This window comes from Porites lutea, chromosome 13, assembly GCF_958299795.1.
Source record: "Porites lutea chromosome 13, jaPorLute2.1, whole genome shotgun sequence".
NCBI lineage: Eukaryota > Metazoa > Cnidaria > Anthozoa > Scleractinia > Poritidae > Porites > Porites lutea.
The window spans coordinates 18,086,551-18,108,105 of record NC_133213.1 but is presented as its reverse complement, the minus strand read 5'-3'; the positions used below and the strand labels follow the sequence as shown (position 1 = coordinate 18,108,105).

Sequence of the window (21,555 nt, the reverse complement as noted above, 5' to 3'; positions counted from 1 at the left end):
ATTTTAGCTCATCACAGGGATTACATGTTCAGGCATAATAGCTCATTGTAGGTCATTGTAGATCATTGTAGATCATTGTAGGTCATTGTTGGTCATTGTAGGTCATTCCTTGTTTTATATATAGTAACTACGCACTCTATCCACTTAACCTACGCAGAACTCATGGAGAGGGAGGCCATAAATAATATTATACCACAGGGTGTACATTCAAATTTTACCATCTTTAATTCTTTCACCAAAAGTCCCATTGTTTTCTAACCCTAAAAATAATTATTATTCCCGTGTAGTCCACAGTCAGTCTGCAGTCTGCATTTTACTCTGCCCCTTTTACTATGAACGTTACCTGATAAACCTGTCATTTGCAATTAGGCCAATATCGATCCATTCAATATATGCTCCAATAATGTCCAGGCAAAGGCACGTTATTGATGACACACTATTTTCATATGTTTTCTGCAAACAAAATGTAATAAAAAAAAACAGTCAGCGAAACCTGAACCTCAATGTTGTACCAAAACACAAGATTCCCACCTACCAGAATCTGAAACCAGGAGTCAACAAGCTCTGTGACGCACGTATCCCTGATGTGATCTTTAATTTTTGTGTTCCTCTCTGCTTCCTGTTCATGGAAGAAAAATTTCATTCAGCTTCTAAACTGATTGATCAGTAAATGGTTTTACAAACTTGTACAAGAACAACCAACTGAAACTCAACAAAAGTTGACAGTCTTAAATCAAATCTTTGAGTCATTACACAAGTTTCAAGATGTGACAAGCAAGATTCTAGAGGCAGTGTTTTAACTCCAAAGGATTTTGATTTTCATAAGGAGCAATTTCACACATGTACAGCGTAGCCCTTTGCACAACATGTTTACACTCATATTAGCACCGACAACTTCATGTATGTGGCATGGTGGACTTTTCACAACAAAAACAACTTGAATGACAAACTTTAACAAGCTTTTATATAAGGCAAAAATTTAGGTACAGTCCAAACCCACTTTACAGACACCCACTAAAATGGGTTCAGCTTCAGTGGCTGCAAGCTGCTCGTATGAGATGTCAGGTAGTACAATATTATATAGAATTGAATAGGTTATCAATTTCTGTTTGATTGTACCCCTCTCTGTTGGAGATATATTTTCACCAATGGAAATTGTAGCATTACAGTTTTTAAAACAATTCACAAAATTAACCTGTTGACTCCTTATCACATCTCTATCAACCACTTCCTCATCAATTGCCTTCAAAATCCTAAGATACATATCCACAGCTAATGCTCCATATTGCAAGCACTGGAGGAGGTCTGAGAAAAACAGTGGCCACTACAGGGAGAAGAGAAATGTAACATGAAGTTAAACAAAATTTAACGCAGTTAATAACAAGGAGTGCCATTGTGTGTTGTTGGTCAGCGGTCAGTGTGGTGGCTCAAGCGCAGTCACCCTTGCTAACATCAGCTCCATGTGCTTAGTACAATGTAGCCTGCAAATGGCAGACGTTTCTCCTCGCTCATTGCTGCTGAGGGACGTTTTGCGAGAAGGAATGTCTGCGACTCAGTGACAGAAATTCCATACTGATGACATAAATCAATGTTTCCATTTGTTTTGTTAGAGATTCATCGCGTTTACATTTGACCTTTGCCGCCCACCTTTCGTCTTTTGTCTGTCATTGGTAAACAATAGCTAGAACAATGAAACCACTCCGTCGTCCAATCAGCTCTTCTGACCGTATTCCGGACAGATTTTGCGTCATCAGTATGGAATTTCTTTCACTGAGTCGTAGACGTTCCTCCTCGCGAAATGTTCCTCAGCGGCGATGAGCGAGGAGAAACGTCTGCCATTCGCAGGCTAAGTACAATGCTTTCAAGGCGATTACTCGCTTTGTTCGGCCTTTGGATTGTGCCTTTCCCCAACTCTTCCCTCCCTTTAATTTTTCTCTGATACATGTAAATCATTGGTACAGGTGCCTGGTACCATTGGTGTGGGGGCTCATGGTTGGAAGGCGTAAGTTTACCAGCCATGAGGGCATAACACTGTCTAAAGGAAGCTTATAAAAGAGGCAGGAAATTAAATGAAGTTCTCTCACACTGAATGAAATCTGGGCACAAGTTACAATTTAGGGTATATATCAGTATTCACGCTCAGTACACTTGAAAATAATAACAATAAATCAGCTAACCTTCTCAGGATAATCACAGACAAAGATCAAGCTAAAGACTTGCGCTGCCTTGTTCTTCAAGAAATTCTTGTTATCTGACTCGGTACAACACTGAAAAGTTACAACAAGGGTCAATGAAAAATCGCAGTGAAAATGTTACAATTACCGCTACAGTGTAGGTATAAGAATTCAAAGAACAAAGGTGCTAGTAAGACTCTCACGGCTTTGCAAACCAATACACTTCTGTCCACTTTTAGGTATCTTTGCACAACTATAAAAAACAAAGTTTGACAATTTTGCTCTACCTTTTGACATAAAACAAGTTGTTTCAGTTTGATGAAAGACAAAGAGAGAGTCTACAATAAATTAATATGTCAAAGGTATTAGCAAGACATCCTTTTTCACCTAAAGACAGACATTGCAATCTAGGGTGAGTGGCAAAAAAAAGAGAAAATGTTCATTAGCCTAGTGTACCTGATTTCGTAGCCAGGTCAAAAGAATCTCTCTGAGTGCTTGTTGATCTACAAGATTTGATGACACATGTCTGTGCACAGAATAAAAAATTAAAAAACATAGCCATTTTTTGGGCAGGATCACACACTTAGACAAGATCATCCAAGATGTCTCGTACAGTACAGGAGACTGAAACATGTGTAAACTGAATACAGCTAGTGATCAAATGTTTGTAAGTTATTTTCATTATAATAGCCTACATAATATCACACCATGCCAAGTGAGTAAAATGTTTAAAAATTAAATTTTCTCATAACATCTTTTAATAAGAGTTATTCAGAATAATTTGGTGGACAAAAATTTAAAATGGCGGATCAACCAAAAAATATAACCTTTTTGATTTTTCCATGGAAGGAAGATTAATTTTAAAATGGATGCAAATTATAATAATTATGTAAAATTTATTATTAATCATTATAATTAGAAATTATCAATGTTTAATTTTACCTTGTTTTTATGTGATGCTCTAATACTTGAAAGCAAAAGAACTTGACACTTTCATCACTAAAACAACAACAAAAAAAACCAATATAGAAGACCAATAATGCAAAGGCAGATTAGCCTCCCACCCAGACGTTCTTAGGGGTTCATCATGCATTCCTGCCCAACGAACGTCTGCTGAACCGAAAGATAAATTCCTTTCCCATTGTTCGCAAATATCAGCTGGAGATCACATGCAGATTATCACAGATCCAATCAGCGCTGTTGAAGTCAAAGTGTTGACAAGCCAAACACATACGTACAAGCTCTGTAGAGTGTGATACATGACCAAAGATTTTTGCTCCCGACAAGAATCTAGGAGATAAGCGATGGGTTGTTGTATACTTCTCTCTGTAAAGGCTGGATTAGATGTCGTTTGCTCATAAAGTTGTTCGTTGGGTGATGCAAAGGTGAGATTGCCTTTTAAGACTGAACAAAAGGCAGAATTTTTTTCACACGTTATTGCTTTGTAGTAAAGCTGACTTCCGTTCAGCAAATTCAACCTTTGAGGTAATTTTTTTCAATGAGTTTGTGAGGGTCGCCACTAGTAAGAACGCTTGTGAGTTAACTGAATAGTTTGTTCTAAAACTGTAAGCTCTTCACCTCTTATGAAACCTTTCTGATCTTTTTTGGAGCTATAAAGTCAAGCACAAAATTACTCAAGGTCCGAAGTGCACTTCCCAGATCTGGAAGTCTACTGTGATTAGTCTACGTTTTTTTCTGTTCAAGTCAGTAGACATTAATTCATGGGGCAGGAACGCATGACAAACCCCTGCACTGTAAGAACGTCTGTGACGGAGGCTAAAGGCAGATGAAATTTTCTTATATCACACCCATACACAAGACAGTTGATGTGATACTCCAGCTACGTACATGTACTAGAATAGATGCTCATGTGAGTGGCAACCTTGAGATGAGAGAAATGTGTCCATAACTGAAACTAATCACTTACAAGAATGGTTCTCATCTGCAGCCACTAGAGGTGAAAGGGTTATATCATTGGCAGCTTATGGGAGCTTACTCAGCTACAACATTACAGTTTCACATCCATTGATAAATGTCAAATGTGAAAAGTGGGCTACCCATAAAGCCATTTTCAGTCTCTTATGAACTTTATAGTGATTGACAATTCTCACACTTTCCAGAAACAATGCAGAAACAATACAAACTGGTATGTTACCATTATTTTAAGTGTTGGAATCAATTTTAAAGGGTTTATTCTTTAAATTACATGTGCTAATTTGGATTAAATTTAGACAGATAGACTGAAGTATTGTTAGTTGCATATAGTTTTTTCTTAAAATCATTGTATTTTGTGGTATTCCTAGCAAGAACAATAAATTATCAGGAAAAGAATATCCACAGGGGATTTCTTGATTGACACTCTCACTATGTCATTTTTCATGATCATCAATTATCAGTGGGTGCATTTCTGTAATGATGAAATACCGGGATACCAAAAAAAAATTGTTTGATACAGTTGCTCTGACAATGCTGTAATTCAGGCACAAGCATAAAATTCAAGTGGTTTTTTGAAGTGTAATAACAGGTATGTGAAAAAACTGATATAAGCTGAAAGAAGAGCTGTCTTAACTTAAGAGGAGTGCACTGTCCAGAGTCTCAACTATATCAACTGGGTATATTCATAAGTAAAAACACACCCACAGTTTTTCAAATAATTAACTTTTTCAATAACTGCAACACACTTTATGACATGTCCAGCTACATATATAGCTGATTAGCCTGTGTAGCTGGCAAAACAAGCAGGTGATTGCTGTTGTTTTTGGTGTTGGGGCCACAAGAAGATTGGGAACATTCTGCAAGTCAAATTGAAATCCCACTTGCCCCAATTCTTGTTTTTACCCCAGCCCTGGCTTGTTTGTGGGATGTTGATGTCTTGCCTTTTTGCAGGTACAGTGAAACACCACTATGAAAACTATATGACACGTCAGGGCTCGAAATTGCGAGTGATAAGGTCACCAATGCAACTAACATTTCCTCCTTGGCGACTAAAAGTTTTGGCTTAGTCACCAAAGTGGCAACCAGATTTCTCTATGCTTTAGATTTAATTTATTAAAAGAGTAAAGTTAAAACAAACATTTCATATTATCTTGCTTTGTTTACATCATAAAAAATGTGCCAAATCGCATAAACAAAGCCAGTTTATCTCCAAATATATACTGACTTCTATGGATGATATTTTCAAATCTGATGGATCGCGTCATACTATATGGGCTTCTCATAGGTCGTGAAAAATAAGTCAAATTTTGCAGGATTTTTAGGGACAAATTCTCAGAAAAATTGGCCAATTTCCTGGGAATTTTCGGGGCAAACGTCGCCTAAAAACAATATTGGTAAAACATGGCCACTTTTGTGGTTATTTTCAGGGAAAATTCACTAGAAATCGATTGGCTGATCAGATCCGCATTTTCAACGTTTTTCAGACAGAAAATTTGCTCTTTCAACAGCAATACGCTCCAGAAATGAACCAATGGCAAAGCCTTTAACGTCACGGCTAATGCCCAGTTTTTTGCAACATAATCTATGCCTGGTAGTTTTGGGACGTTGTTTCCATGTTTCAGTGACGAAGTTTCAAGATAAATTTGCTGAGATAAATTTCAAATAATATATGTTGTACAGACACGTATCTCATAAGATTTCTACCAAATTTTCCGGTATTTTACGTGCTTTTGTGAATTTAGCGGATTTACCTGAATTTCACAGCTTCGCGACCGCATGAAATATCACAAGCCTGGAGCTGCGTCATTTACATGTGTACATTATAAAAACTGGAGACTAAAAATTTGCATCTGGCGACTATATTTCTCCAGTTGTTCGCCACAAGGCAACCTGAGGATTTTTTTAATTTCGAGCCCTGCATGTTTAGTTACATTAGCCTGTGTAGCTTGCAAGATAATCAGTCTGTTTGCTGTTGTTTTTAGGTGTCGAGGCTGCAAGAAGATTGGGAGCATTCAGCAAGTCAAATTGAAATCCTGCTTGCCTTAATTGTTCATTTTCCGCTAGCCCTAGCTTGTTTGCAGGATTTTGATGGAACCCCGCTATAACGAAGTGCCATGGTACCAAAAAAATTGTTGCTTACAGGCTGTATAGTGGGGTCTTCACTATAGTGAAGTAAAGCGGGCCAAGAGGTAGTCTGGGGAGTTGAAAAGGTAGAGCCTGCAGAAATGCCTTGATGCCACCAATCCACCCTCGTCCATATTTTAAAATCTTTTCTCAAATTGTATGAGCATGATATTGAAAGAGTGCTATACTGTCCACAGCACTGCGAATCTTTCAACATGAAGACATTTGACACCAGAATGGTATCACAGAATTCGACAGAATGGCAGCATCAAAGGCATGTCTCTAGGCTCTGCTGCATCCCCCCGCCCCCCTCCCCCTTTTTCCATTTTGACTCTTGTTAACGACTTCATACCACAGTAAAACAATTAACTTTAATATCAAACTTCAATTACCTGTAAAGATTTCGAATAAGGGCATCACCAAATAGCTTCCAGCCGTCTGGGGAATTCTTTAGCTGTTCAAAATATTGCAGTGCCTATCATTATTGGCCAAAAAAAATTAATAAGGATAATGTTAATGACAATGTATAATCTATGTACGATTGCATTGCTATATGATGTTCGAACGCCAACCGAACGGTTCAAAAGAAAAATAGTTAGCAAGAAACTCACCCCTGCCTGTGATGTCGCATTTGCGGCCGCCTGAAGCCCTTGTAGCAAATTATCGGCCATGAAAACGCATCCAAAAAATGGTTGTCGTCGACTTCACTTTGCACATGGAGCTAAAAGAAACGCGATTTTTTACTCACCGGAGTAAAAAAAGGCAGTGTTTACGAGGTCAAGAACATTAATGATATAATAAATTCCCAGAGGGTTTCAAATAGGCGAAAAAACAACTGAGAATTCACATTTTCACTACTTTTCGTATCAAAACACGAACGTTCGCACAACTTCCAACTTTCCACATGCAGGACCACGTTGCATCATTTTGACCTTCATCTGGTAGGAGCCAAGGTATGAGTACCGAAGATGCTCCTTTCTCTCGTACCCAGGCTACATGGGCGCATGCTGGAGAAGACTGTGAAAATTATAAAACTGTTATAGTTCTTTTGTTTTTTAAGTATTTTGTTATATTCTCGTGTCTTCTTAAAATTTTATCTCATCAGGAGTAGGCTTTAAAAAGAGAGAATGAGATTAGAGAATGAGATATTCTCTCTTGTCTTTGATAGATTGTGCTTGCAAACTGTAGCACTTATATAAGTGGTATCGGCATTGTTGCGTAACATTCGAAATAGGATTGTATGGGGGAAAAACCTATCATTTCTGTAACCTAAGAAAATGAAAGGATTTCAATAAAAACAGCTTACCTTACATAAAATGTGTGTTACATCTCTCGTGTGTGGTTCATGGGCCGATTTATGACCGTTTTATGAGTTGTACTGTAAACGGTTTCTGTCTATATATAAATCTTATATATTGATCTTGATAATTTCTCAGGCTAGGTTTGAAAACAGGTATGGATTTTAGAGGCCAGGTATGAAATAGGTGTGAAAAATGACAATTTTTTTTATCTAAAATAGGGTCAGGATTTGGAGAACTGGACGCGCAAACCCCCACCAAGAATTCCAAGAAGTACCTTGGGGGCCTTATTTCGAATAGAAACTCAAAGACAGCATAATTCATTGTCTGGCAGCTTTACTACAAAAACTCAATCAATATCGAAAACTCACACGCGGACGTTTTCGTTATCGTATAAAACCGAGCTTTTTTAAGCGGATGCGTTGAATCCTGAGGAAAAAGTCCTGGGTCACTTCGTGTAAGACCCAGGTCCCAGTGACAATAAGCAAACAAAAAAATGATTTTGTAACTTAAATTTGGCTGTAGCACTGATTTCGGAACAGCTGTGTGCTGCAAAACTAGCCAAAAGTGAAAATATGCTAGCAGTGCTTTTGTTCGGTAAAAAATATGAAAATCCAGCGCATGCTAGTAATGGTGAATTGCCAAAAATCATTGCGAGTGTTAGATTTGAAGCCTTGGAGCCCCGTCCACTGAAGGAGCAAATCATGTAAAACTATTAGCCTGACAGGTGTTTACTTTTTTTATTTAACGAAAGCGCGACCCAGAGGTACATTGATCGCTGCCACCCGTCAACTTTTCCCTTGGAATCATTTTTTGACTTGAAACCGGAAGTTCTGATTGTGTTGGTTCACAAAGACACTGTCCTGAGTAAAGGCGTTTTTGAGCGACGCACGCCAATCAACAGTGGCCTTTTTGCATTCATGAGCAAGTTCATTAAGAGAAAATACAGTCACAGCACAAATGTGGTAGCGTCACATGACGGCACATTAATGGAAAAGTCCTCACTCCCGGTTGACATGCGCCAAGGATAGGACTTAATCCATTTTAATGTCTTACGAAGTCCCAAGTATAAATCACTCACAAACGAAAAGAACTTTCCTGAAAATTTTCTCTTAACGGTTACTTAATCGTACTTCAAAGAAATGGCTGATTGTTGTGAGACTTTTCTGTCATTTTTTTTTTTTCTTCATTCTGTGGAAGGGAAATGTCGAACGGCTTAACATTAACAGACCTTATTATAAGTATTTGGGTAGCCTGCGTAGCAGGCGTTAAAAGAGGGGGGAGGGGGAAGTAAGAAAGAAAAGAAGGAGAGAGGAAAAAAAGGAGAGGGGATCCCTTCTTCTCTTTCTTACACTCCTCCCCCTCCACCCCTTTAGCGCCTGTCACGCAGGCTAGTGTTTGGGGTATATTATGATCATGAAAAGTTGAAGATGTTCAACGCATTTGATCGTCAATCCTAGGGTCCACAGATTTGTATTTATGTCAACTTTAAATTCGCATTGGCTTGACGAAAAAGAAAAAGGAAAAGTCATCACATGTAACTTACTATCTATTGCTGTGACGGAAGGTTTTTCCACACTGAAACGATCAAATTTAACTAATGATAACTCGCATTCGGCGAAGAACCGTCATTTCTCTGTAGGACTGGGATATGATCAAACCACTAACTGGTACAGCAAACACAGCGCAGTAGATTAAACGGGACTAAACTTTGGTTCCAACAGCGTTTATTCTTCAGCGGATCAAATGGCAATAATTAACTCGGGAAGGACACAGCAAAAATAATCGAAAAACAGTAAAAACTAGCTTACTTATATTAAATATGATTTCTACAACCAATGAAGACAAAAGAAACTTTGAAAACTAAATGCAGACTCTATTTTTAACCTGAAGTCTTTTGTTAATACTGTTGCTATTTTAGAAAGTCTGAAGAATTGAAAATTTAAAGAACTCACGGCCAGGTCAGCAAAACAGCGTTTATGCCTTATTTTACAATATGAATGAAAATGCAAGTTCAGGGAGCGGCTGTTTCAACAGAAAGAAGCGCAGACTAATTGCAAGTTTTCACCTTAAACAAAAACCGATCTATTTTAAAAAAATTGCAAGCTAGACAGCAAAACCTTTCATATTCAAAATTCACCTGTTGCCTCTTTTGACTAACAACTTAATGAAATATTTGTTCGCAAATAGACAGCTAAATTGCAAATTTAAACAAGCGGCACCAGTACAAAAGGCCTATGAATAGATGTCGTCCAGTTGTAAAATCACGATAGATAGACTGAGGTTAAATAACCATTATTCAGAAACTAATTATCCTTTTAAAAGTTATTAATGAAGTAAAATGTTTATAACTGAAAAGAGAACGAGCAATTAGTTTTGTTTGTTAAGGAACACTGTTGGCTTTTCTACAATTATTACTTAGCGGACACAAAGCAACTTAAAAGACAATAAAATGGCACGAGCCTTTTTGCGGAGCTAAAACATCTTTATGCAATTTCAATATGAATTACAAAAAACGACGTCAATGATATGAAATTCGCGGCAAATAAAGAATTCATGGAAAATCTCTCCTTACACTGCCTTCGAGCTTCGACAATCTTTTCACGTCTGGTTCTCTTCATTCATGATTACAATACTCAATTTGCTCAGAATCGTCGACCCCATATAAAGTCTCGCACAACCTTTAAAAAAATTAAAAATATCTTGCCAATGCACACACTTTTGGAACTCTCCAGGTTCAAACGTCGATCTTTTCAAGTACCAAACTTAACACCTAATAGTATTTAGGTCGACCCAAAAATGATAAGTCATTCGACGGTTGATTCAGATGTCGAACTTAATTAGACGGACATCAATTCATTTTCATGATGTCAACGGTCTAAAACGCTTACAAGTGAAAACAAATATTAGTAATATATGCATTAGATTCTGCATATGAGAAAGTTCGACGTTTAAACTGGACCTAAGCAAACATTTAACTACCATGACATGGTCTAGCTAATTTTAAATTTTCCCTTAAATGTGACCTTCTATCGAAAAAAGTTCTAGTTAATATGTGACCATCTTTATTAATAATAATCCAACCAAATCTCCTTATAATTTCTAAATGATTGTATACAACTCAACTTTCTCCTATTTTTAAAGTAATTTTGTTTGTAACTGATGTTGATTCTATTCCTTTTTCCTGTATCTTAGCAATCTGTTGTTGATTTTATTAAATCGCGTCGTAGTCTTTTTTAAGTCTAGCATTCTCGTCCCCAGAGCCTCCTGGGGGCCTGAGCACGAGACCAAAGAGGCTCTGGGGACACAGGATTTGGAGTTGAAGTCCTAGATTTTAGGACTTTCGGTCATTTCTGATTTTCTACAAGAGCGTCCTGGTTTTCGTACTCAGGCCCCTAGGAGGCTCTGGGGACGAGAATGTAAGTCTACTTAAACTAACCTAGGAGGAGCCTGGACACTACCTAAGCCCCAGGCTTCCAGTTCAGGCTTCCCCGTCCCCGTCTTTTCCTGTACATTTATCTAAATTCTACAGCCTGTAATGTGACGAAAACAAATAAATCAAAAGAAGAAGCATCATTTCCTTTCTCTTCAAGAGGAAGAGTTGCCATCCTTGCGAGGAACGCTCTACCGCGTAATTGTGATGAAAATTAAACTGTCTTCGACTTAAGATAATTAGGAACTGCTTCACTGCACTCTTCATCTTACCTATACAACAAAAAAAGTAAGGAGAAACGTTAGCAAGCTGGCAGAACAATAGTGATTTCAGCCAGCGGAGTCAATCATTTCCAGCATAGAATACCATCAAAAACTAGAGCTCACATCGTACGAGAAACCTTATTGTAGATTAACCGATACTTACAACCGAAAATGTTTAATAAAGCCCCCCCCCCCCCTCTTCAAACCCTCCAACCTTTTCAAAGAAAGAAAGCGCGAGAGCTCCCTCTCTCTCTCTCTTTCAAGCCCAAATACCATTACTCTTAACCAATAGACGTATATGATAGGTGTATTAAATGTTCACGCGACTGTAACTGGACTGAAGGCTAGAACTGGTTGTTGTTCTTCGGCCGTATGACCTCCAACTAAAGCTTTTCCACTTTGTGTTCTAGTTCTTTATGGACACTACGATATTCGCTTAATTGAATAAGCCCCCCCCCACCCCTCACCCCCTCAAACGTCCTTGAAATAAATAAGTCCCTGAGGAAATTAATATAGGATTTACGGTACTTTCCTGACTTTCAACTGGTAAGAATATTAAATCTTATAGTCAACCATCCACCAAAAATGCCTAGGTGTTTCCACTCAGAGCACCATAACTGAAGCCGGTGACTCTCCTAGGCGATCACCTTCCGTAAGCGACAGAAAATTTTGGGTGGTCGCATACGTCAGGTTCGACTGTAAGTTACAATCATTCGGAGAGAACTCAAGCAAGATCACCGTCTCTTTAAAATGTAAAGAAATCACGAAATTTGAAATAAATTTTGGAACAAAGTTTCCTTTCTTACTCTCAACTTGACCTGTGATATGCAGATCGACGCTACGCGTAGCATCGGTTGAGTTCGTTGTCCGATAAGTTAAAAAAAATTGCTAGTTAAAATGACGATTGCAAATGCAGGGATTATGATCCCAGGATTAAATATATTCCAAAATACCTTGCTATTTAATTGATGCCTTCAAACTCAAGCGTTACGTCATCACCAATGAGAACAAAAGGCGCCCAGTACCTCACTGCGCTAAAGTCGACAGATTCTCTCATGGATTTCATGGCTTTATTCAGGGCCTCACTGGCACTTCGTCTATGGACCAGTTGTTGGTAGAAAAGTTTCATGAACTCCATAGTAGCTTCGTCGTCGATCGCCCACAGGGACACCAGAACAGCACGAGCACCAGCACCCAAAAAAGCTCGTGCGATGCCGACCACACCCTCAGATTTGACTTCTCCCCAAGCACTATGACAACAACTAAGTACAACAAGTTTTGCCCTAATCTGCGCATCTAAAACATCTTTCATAGTTAAGAGATAGTCCTCCTTGTCTGGAATCGGGGATGAACGCGTTGTGTTTGGAGCCAAGGCAATTTCTCCTGTTTCCATTTTACCGTGAGCAGCAATGTGCACCAAAGCAACCGAGGAGATACGTCTTAAAACTTCACCTTTTGTTGCCTGCTTTCCAACGAGAGGTTCAATTTGAAGTATTTCCCCGATCTTCTGCACTTCCTTCTTAGCCCACTCTAACTGCTCTGGCGTAATTCCTTCATTAACTACCTCCTGTACCCACGGATCGCCGACGAGAAGAGCGCCAGTCTTGCTGTGCCAATCTGCTGGACAGTCTTGGATTAATCGAAGACTAGAAAGCGAGGGGAGCAGACGAATTCTGAAAGTTTCGCAGAGGTACTTTGATTCCATGTCCATAAAAGCAGCATAAGGCGCCAAACACAAAGGTCCTTCTGGAACAATCACAATTTCATCGCCGTCGAGTAAGTCTCTTATGGGGCCTATAACAACATTGTACAATGTTTGTAATGACTTTGTCTCAAAATATGAAGGGTGAGACCTTGGCTTACTGGGGGATCTTTCTTCCGCTAGCTTTTTATCGCTTGGGTTTCTTAATGAGCGATTTTCACAATTAACATCATCTCTTACACATATTTCTTTATATGCATCCTCCAATAGAGACTGAAAATAGGTTGCGACGGACCTATCAATCTCCGTTCTTCTAGTTTTGATTTCACTTCCTTTCTCGTTCACCCAGAGAACGATGCCTTCTTCGCTGATACCCATGAAAGCTGTATTTGGTGGTAAGTAACTAGCAAAGTCACTTGGTCTTGCACAAAATGTTCCTTTTTCTGGGCGAAGCCCCTTAAGGCCATACTTGAACTCCAGAAGATCGTTTAAAGCTTGTGCACGTCCTTGATCAGCAGTTAAAAGTGCCTCGATGACTTTACCTTCCTTAAACTGTAGCTCCCACAGCCTCAAAGTAATCTGATCATACGTACTTTTAAGGGTGATCTTCCATTCGTCGTTAGATATGAGATTTCTCCTAATGTGGTCGAAGGCTATAATACTGTTCTTATGACACTGCACGGCTTTCTGGAAATCTCCAAGCCTGTGATAGGCGATGCCAAGATTACCGTACGCTTTTCCTTCTCCTGCCTTGTCTCCCACTTCTTTCGAAATTTTGAGGTCTCGTTCATGGTACTCTACGGCTTTCTGGAAATCTCCAATACTGTGATAGGCGTTGCCAAGATTACAGTATGCTCCTCCTTCTCCTGCCCTGTCTCCCACTTCTTTCGAAATTTTGAGGTGTCGTTCATGGTATTCTATGGCTTTCTGGAAATCTCCAATACTGTGATAGGCGTTGCCAAGATTACCGCATGCTCCTCCTTCTCCTGCCCTGTCTCCCACTTCTTTCGAAATTTTGAGGTGTCGTTCATGGTACTCTATGGCTTTCTGGAAATCTCTAAGACTGTAATAGGCGACACCAAAGGCGTTGCCAAGATTACCGTACGCTTTTCCTTCTCCTGCTCTGTCTCCCACTTCTTTCGAAATTTTGAGGTGTCGTTCATGGTACTGTATGCCTTCTTGGAAATCTCCAATACTGTAATAGGCGTTGCCAAGATTACAGTACGCTGTTCCTTCTCCTACCCTGTCTCCCACTTCTTTCGAAATTTTGAGGTGTCGTTCATGGTACTCTATGGCTTTCTGGAAATCTCCAAGACTGTCATAGGCGTTGCCAAGATCACCGTATGCTCCTCCTTCTCCTACCCTGTCTCCCACTTCTTTTGAAATTTTGAGGCGTCGTTCATGGTACGCTATGGCTTTCTGGAAATCTCCAAGACTGCCATAGGCGTTGCCAAGATTACCGTACGCTTTTCCTTCTCCTGCCCTGTCTCCCACATCTTTCGAAATTTTGAGGTGTCGTTCATCGTACTCTATGGCTTTCTGGAAATCTCCAAGACTGTCATAGGCGATGCCAAGATTACCGTACGCTTTTCCTTCTCCTGCCTTGTCTCCTACTTCTTTCGAAATTTTGAGGTGTTGTTCATGGTACTCTATGGTTTTCTGGAAATCTCCAAGACGGTAATAGGCGTTGCCAAGATTACCGTACGCTTTTCCTTCTCCTGCTCTGTCTCCCACTTCTTTCGAAATTTTGAGGCGTCGTTCATTGTACTCTATGGATTTCCGGAAATCTCCAAGACCGTAATAGGCGTTGCCAAGATTACCGTATGCTCCTCCTTCTCCTGCTCTGTCTCCCACTTCTTTTGATATTTTAAGGCGTCGTTCATTGTACTCTTTGGCTTTCTGGAAATCTCTAAGACTGTCATAGGCGTTGCCAAGATTACAGTACGCTTTTCCTTCTCCTGCTCTGTCTCCCACTTCTTTCGAAATTTTGAGGTGTCGTTCATGGTACTCTATGGCTTTCTGGAAATCTCCAAGACTGTCATAGGCGTTGCCAAGATTACAGTTTGCTTTTCCTTCTCTTGCCCTGTCTCCCACTTCTTTCCAAATTTTGAGGTGTCGTTTATGATTCTCTATGGCTTTCTGAAAATCTCCAAGATTTATGTAGGCGTTGCCAAGATTACAGTACGCTATTCCTTCTCCTGTCCTGTCTCCCACATCTTTCGAAATTTTGAGGTCTCGTTCATGGTACTCTATGGCTTTCTGGAAATCTCCAAGACTGTAATAGGCGTTGCCAAGATTACCGTACGCTTTTCCTTCTCCTGCCCTGTCTCCCACTTCTTTCGAAATTTTGAGGTCTCGTTCATGGTACTCTATGGCTTTCTGGAAATCTCCAAGACTGTCATAGGCGTTGCCAAGATTACAGTACGCTTTTCCTTCTCCTGCCCTGTCTCCCACTTCTTTCGAAATTTTGAGGCGTCGTTCATTATACTCTATGGCTTTCTGGAAATCTCCAAGACTGTAATAGGCGTTGCCAAGATTACAGTACGCTCCTCCTTCTCCTGCTCTGTCTCCCACTTCTTTCGAAATTTTGAGGCGTCGTACATTGTACTCTATGGCTTTCTGGAAATCTCCAAGACTGTAATAGGCGTTGCCAAGATTACAGTACGCTATTCCTTCTCCTGCCCTGTCTCCCACATCTTTCGAAATTTTGAGGTCTCGTTCATGGTACTCTATGGCTTTCTGGAAATCTCCAAGACTGTAATAGGCGTTGCCAAGATTACCGTAGGCTTTTCCTTCTCCTGCTCTGTCTCCCACTTCTTTCGAAATTTTGAGGTGTCGTTCATGGTACTCTATGGCTTTCTGGAAATCTCCAAGACTCTCATAGGCGATGCCAAGATTACAGTACGTTTTTCCTTCTCCTGCCCTGTCTCCCACTTCTTTCCAAATGCTGAGGTGTCGTTTATGATACTCTATGGCTTTCTGGAAATCTCTAAGACTGTCATAGGTGTTGCCAAGATTACCGTACGCTTTTCCTTCTCCTGCTCTGTCTCCCACTTCTTTCGAAATTTTGAGGTGTCGTTCATGGTACTCTATGGCTTTCTGGAAATCTCCAAGACTGTAATAGGCGTTGCCAAGATTACAGTACGCTTTTCCTTCTCCTGCTCTGTCTGCCACATCTTTCGAAATTTTGAGGGATTGTTCATGGTACTCTTTGGCTTTCTGAAAATCTCCAAGACTGTAATAGGCGTTGCCAAGATTACAGTACGCTATTCCTTCTCCTGCCCTGTCTGCCACTTCTTTCGAAATTTTGAGGTGTCGTTCATGGTACTCTATGGCTTTCCGGAAATCTCCAAGATTGTGATGGGCGATGCCTAGGGCGTGCTGGAAATCTTTAAAGTTGACAAAGATGTCGCCAATATTACCATTAATAGCTGTGTTTCCCATATCTTTTTTTGCTGGCTTTGCTATTTCAGCTCAGCCACATATTGTGGTTTCTTTTTTCTGCTTATACCATTTCTCTTTATGTACGATAACGAAGAGGATCTGAAAAGTAAAATTAAAAGCTGGAGTAAAAGCTTATTTATTGGCTCCTTTACTATTCGTTTTGTCTATCTCATTCGCATTTGATTTGCCTCAAAAAGGGATCCCTCTACGTGTTTTTTATCGTTGTATAATATCACTTGACGGGCTGGGGTCTTCTGTAAAAAAGGGAAATATTAACATTCGTTTGGTGATAATGAAAAAACAAACAAACAAAGAAACAGATTTACCATTGTTTAAACATGGTGTATATACTGAGAGGATATTATATGGCCGCGCGGAGATGCGAATATTGTCTTCGAGTGTTGAAAAATATTTCACTCGTGAAATATTTTTTTTCAACAGGAGAAGAGAAATTTTGTATCTCCAAGCGACCATGTAATGTTCTATTTATCATATAAACACCAATGAAATACCAAACCATTCCACTTAAATGGTTTTTTCGGTCTCAAAGGTGTGGTTTATTATGAAGCCATAGCAACGGTGACAGATAACATGTTATTTTTACATGTGAAGATATCAAGTTTTCGCGCGAAAGCTCACTTGGTATTTCATTGGTGTTTATATAACAAAAATTGTCTGTCTACTCATTGTACATTCATCTACCTTCCACTGAAAAAATAAATCTGTTGTCAACAAACTACAAACCAGGCCAACGGAAACATCAGTTCAGAAAACTCAAATTTGGGAAAGTGAACTTATTTCAAAGGGTTAACATCTCTGGGTAGCGGAATACAAGTGTTTAGCAACTGAAAAGAAAACCTATTTCTTTACCACCAAAACACTGAAAAAGTTACAATTATTTTAGGCTTGCTTGGTTCATATATAATAGGGATAGCCTCAGGCCCCTGGCCCTGCTTGGTTCCAGCTCAAGTCCGTAACTCGGTGTGAAAACCCTTAGGATTTTTCCTTTTTTCCCTCCTATTTTCTTAAGTAGATCCATAAGTAGGATGAACATGATCATCCGAGGGCTGACGTAGTACTAAATAGGACTGTTGCATTGACATTGACTGACGCGCGGTAATCATCTTCAGAGTCAAAATAAGTTGTATTACGTCAGTTGATGGTACAGTCGAACCTCCTAACGCGACCACCTCCCATAAGAGACCGCCTATCCAAAACTCATGCTCCAAAACTTTCTCAGTCAAAGCCTTACAGTTGGAACCTCTAGTAAACGACCACCTCTTGAAGCGACCGCTGCCACTTTTTGGTCCTGAAAGTTTAATGATTTTCCATTGTTTTTAAGCTCTAGTGAGCGACCAAAATCAACCACTTGACGCATTCTCTGATCCGTAGTTCGCTGTGTGCACTATGCTACTTAGAATATACGACATGTACGAAGAACTTTAGAAACAACATTGAACTCAGTACACATGGCGTAACTTAGAAATTGCATACAATAAATTGTCTTCCATAAAGTAGATGTGCCCAGACCTCTTCTCGGAAGAGACCCCCTGTGGTTCGATTCTTGTAAGTGACCACCTCACGTAAGCGACCACTAAGTCTTTGCATTTTGGGTGCTCGCTTACGGAAGGTTCGACTGTATGAAACTCTGGTTATTGATCTGATTGGACAATTTCGCGATGTCATTGGTCGTCTGTCAGTTAAATAGTGATTTTAATATTGGCTATGAAGACTCATAATGTCATTGGACAGTTGACTTTCCATCCGTCTATATCGCCACAGTTAAACAGTGGTTTATGTTAGTCAAATTGTCCGTTGTCCAGTCATTCTCTCGTAATTAGTTTTGCTTGAGTCCGTTCATATAAAGTCGTTTGTACGGTGCCGGCAACTGTTGACTACGATTCAATGACGTTTGTTCTCAGTTAGTAAACCAGCTTTCTAAAGTGGGTCGTTGATAGTAGTCTGAGGATACGTAATACATGTCGCAGAGTCCCAGTCGATTTGATATTTCGTCTGTAAATGGTTATCGAAAATGTGATTGTTGACGTCACTATTTCCCGTCGCTTGTTTGCGTTCGGTCAGTCGCGTGCTAAGGTTTCTGCCGGTTTCACCAATGTAAGTAGCCTGGCAGTCGCAGCATTTGATCTTTAATACTGCTTCCTGTCTGTTCTTAGAGAAATCTTAGAGTGAGACAACGCAATACTCTCCTTGACATTAATGTGCAACAGGAGCAATCGGCTCCTGGTGTGCAACCCGTATATTGTAAGGTTGTAGTATACGTGCGATAGTTTCAGAGGTGCCTCTGATGTACAGTATAGTCGACGACTATATCGTACATCAGAGGCACCACTGAAACTATCGCACGTATACTACAAAAAACAGTGATAAACAGTTTGAATAAAGCGATTTTAAAAATCATCCACGTTTATTTGTCCGTAAATAAGACCACTTGTCCGGAAATGGTCAGCCTGCGAACAGCAGACGTATTTCCGGTCGTCAGTATAAAAAATAAGACGCTGTGGGAGCGTACATTTGGGCGTCGATGTACTAGGCGTGTGTGAATTTTTTTTATGTGTAATAGGAATGTGTGAGTAGTGCAGTAGCGTTGCATGTTTTAGGGGTTTGTTGAGACGCGTGAAGTGGAAGGCGTGGAGTTATATAGGACGTGAATTGGTAAGACAATGGCTGTAGTTTGTTAAGTGAAACTTGTTTCTCGTAGAATTTAATATGAAGAAACAAAGAAATAATTACTTTGGGAGGTAAAAGTGATTTTAGGTATTGCAGTGAGGTAGTTGTGGAAGTGCTAATTTAGTTATGAAGGGATAGTGTAGTTACAGTGTGTTGAGATGAAGTGGTGCCTGTTAAAAGTCTTATCAATAGTCGAAAACATACTTGTAAATATTTTAAACGTGTCTAGGCCCTCTGTTGAGGATTGTTTTTCGCTTATTTTTTGATAATATTTGTGTAGAGAGAACAAGGATAACGCCAGAAGTTCATGTAATATAGAGAAGGTGGTATTAAGATGTTGTGTGCGTGTGTTTGTGTGGGGTGGGTGCTGAAATTTTGTGTGTGTGTTAGGGGGCTTTAAAAAATCGGTGAGGTCAACGGGAGGGCGTAAAATCTGAGTCCAGACTGGCTCGCTTTGCAGAGATCCCGGCACCTTAGTTAAACGCAACAAAAATCAACTTTGCCATTATACGAAAACCGAGCCAGTCTTGTTAGCTGTGATCCCACTATTGCGATGCAGGCGGTGTACGTCACAAGATTCGACCAATCAGAATGCGTCATTTGTAGAGTGATTTTCGCGCTCGGAAAGAGCCGTTTTCAGAGGTATATGTGGTGAAAATTTCGCTTTATTCCAAGCTTGTGTTGGTAATTTCGACACTATACCGCCGTGGAAAGTTGTTGGAACACTTTATGTTGATAGCAGTTGCGTTACTTTGAAATATTTTGCTTTCTTGAGCGTTTGTGACAAGTTTGAATTACTCGGTCATGTGCAGGCCGCCATGATGATTTGAGTGTTGTTTTTGCCGTTCTTCTTGGATTTATTGCTGGTTACTGTTAGCGGTTTTATCGAATTATTTTGGCCATCTTGTTACTTCAACCTTTCTTCTTTGCAAATTTCGGGGTCTACCCGGGTCTACCCCTGTTAGTTTTCCCGTTATGAGCCGTTGAAAGTGTCTTGGAATTAAGACATCGTCTCAGCCAAGTGGCACAACTCCCGGGAAACGGGCTGAGAAAACATGCCGAAGCGGATGCCGACGTGAAGCGAGTAACGCCAAATCCAGGAAAAGTTTGTTCTATTTTAAACCACAAAAGGTAAATAAGTTTGAATATTGTAATAACGTTTGAAAAAAAAACATTTTTCATAACCCAGTGCGGAAACTGAAAGCGTGACTTTCAAATAATTTACATGCGGTGTGTGCTATGTGTATGCAAATCTTTGTGTAAACTTATGTGAGGGAATAAATTGTTATATTAAGATCTCTACCAAAACACAAACTAATGATCGAAGATCCAGACAACAGCATACAGGATTTTAAAACTATGAGGTTAGGTTTTACTTTATAACAAACTCGATATACTGCGCTCACTTCAATGACCGCACAGACAAGATCGTGGTTTATTTCACTGTTTATTTCTGCGACTGTAGCTTCGGTGAAATTCCGATTGTGCTGCAGCTGTTCGGCTCTTTCGGTCTGTTTTCCCCTTGCCTGATAGAAGATTTATTTGCGCATAAGGATTTCAAACGGGCGCTGTTTTCAAAATAATATAAACTTGTCGATGAAAATAAAATTGTTATGAGAGACGATTTCTCACCTTGCTGATTGCACGCGCTCCCCCTGCTTTGCCGGTAACAAAGTCCATCAAATATATAAACACTTCTAATGGACGAATTTTTTTTTAGTCAAGCAAATCCAGGTATGAACTACAGATCTCTTTCACTATTGAGATAAAAACATGCATATAAACCAAACAGTACATAAAATCTTATGAGAAGCAGGAAATTAGTCGCCGCTCAAAGTCGGCTAGATCGTACGTTCGTCTCCGAATCGCGATAAACTTCGTGAAATTGTCTTGTGAAGCCAATAGCAAGCATCTAAGGCCACTATGAGATCTTGAAAATTCTCGAAATCGCTCTCTTCCGTAATGTTTTTCGGAATAGGCAGCAGTGTTTTGATCCCTGGGTTTGATTCATTCCTCTTACGAGATGCGAACTCGACCGTGTCACGATTGAAATGAGGCACAGTAACAGTTTTACCAATGAACCTTTGTGGGTCGTGACACACACCGCCTGATTGCGATGCTGGGATCTCGGGTGGGCTTTAATAGAGAGGGGGGAGGGGGGGGGGACTTATTAACTTTCTTTCCCTGAAAAGAGGGGGGGCTTAATAGAGGATTTACGGTATTCACATATCCTATCCCAGAGTAAACTGCTTGAAAACCATACACAGACGTAAGTTATCTCTCACAGAAAGAGAAAGCGATTTTTTTCCTCTGCCGGTCTTCTTTCTCCGAGTGAGCTCGGTGATCGCTCACATAACACGGGTTTTGCGATATAGAGCAACGTGTTTCAGGAGAGGCCAGCCACGCCTGTTATGAATCAACTTTGATTTTCGGAACGTCATTTTTTAGCCAATAGTATTTACCTTCGACTGGGCGAAGTACAAATAGCTATAAA

At 39.9% G+C, this 21,555-nt stretch overlaps 2 protein-coding genes across 2 annotated transcripts in view; both read right to left on the bottom strand.

The window, feature by feature from the left end:
• The window catches only part of LOC140923205 (exportin-T-like), a 148,736-nt gene that overhangs the window by 100,423 nt on the left and 26,758 nt on the right, over positions 1 to 21,555 (bottom strand). The gene's annotated exons all lie outside the window — the stretch shown is intronic.
• Positions 9,242 to 21,555, bottom strand: part of LOC140923194 (uncharacterized) — a 162,755-nt gene continuing 150,441 nt past the window's right edge. Inside the window, exons 3-4 of the mRNA XM_073373269.1 lie at positions 12,181 to 16,472; positions 9,242 to 11,236 (exon numbers count right to left, since the gene is read on the bottom strand). Of these exons, the coding sequence (XP_073229370.1) occupies positions 12,189 to 16,373 (4,185 nt within the window). The 5' untranslated portion in view covers positions 16,374 to 16,472 and the 3' untranslated portion in view covers positions 9,242 to 11,236; positions 12,181 to 12,188. The remainder of the gene's footprint in view (positions 11,237 to 12,180; positions 16,473 to 21,555) is intronic.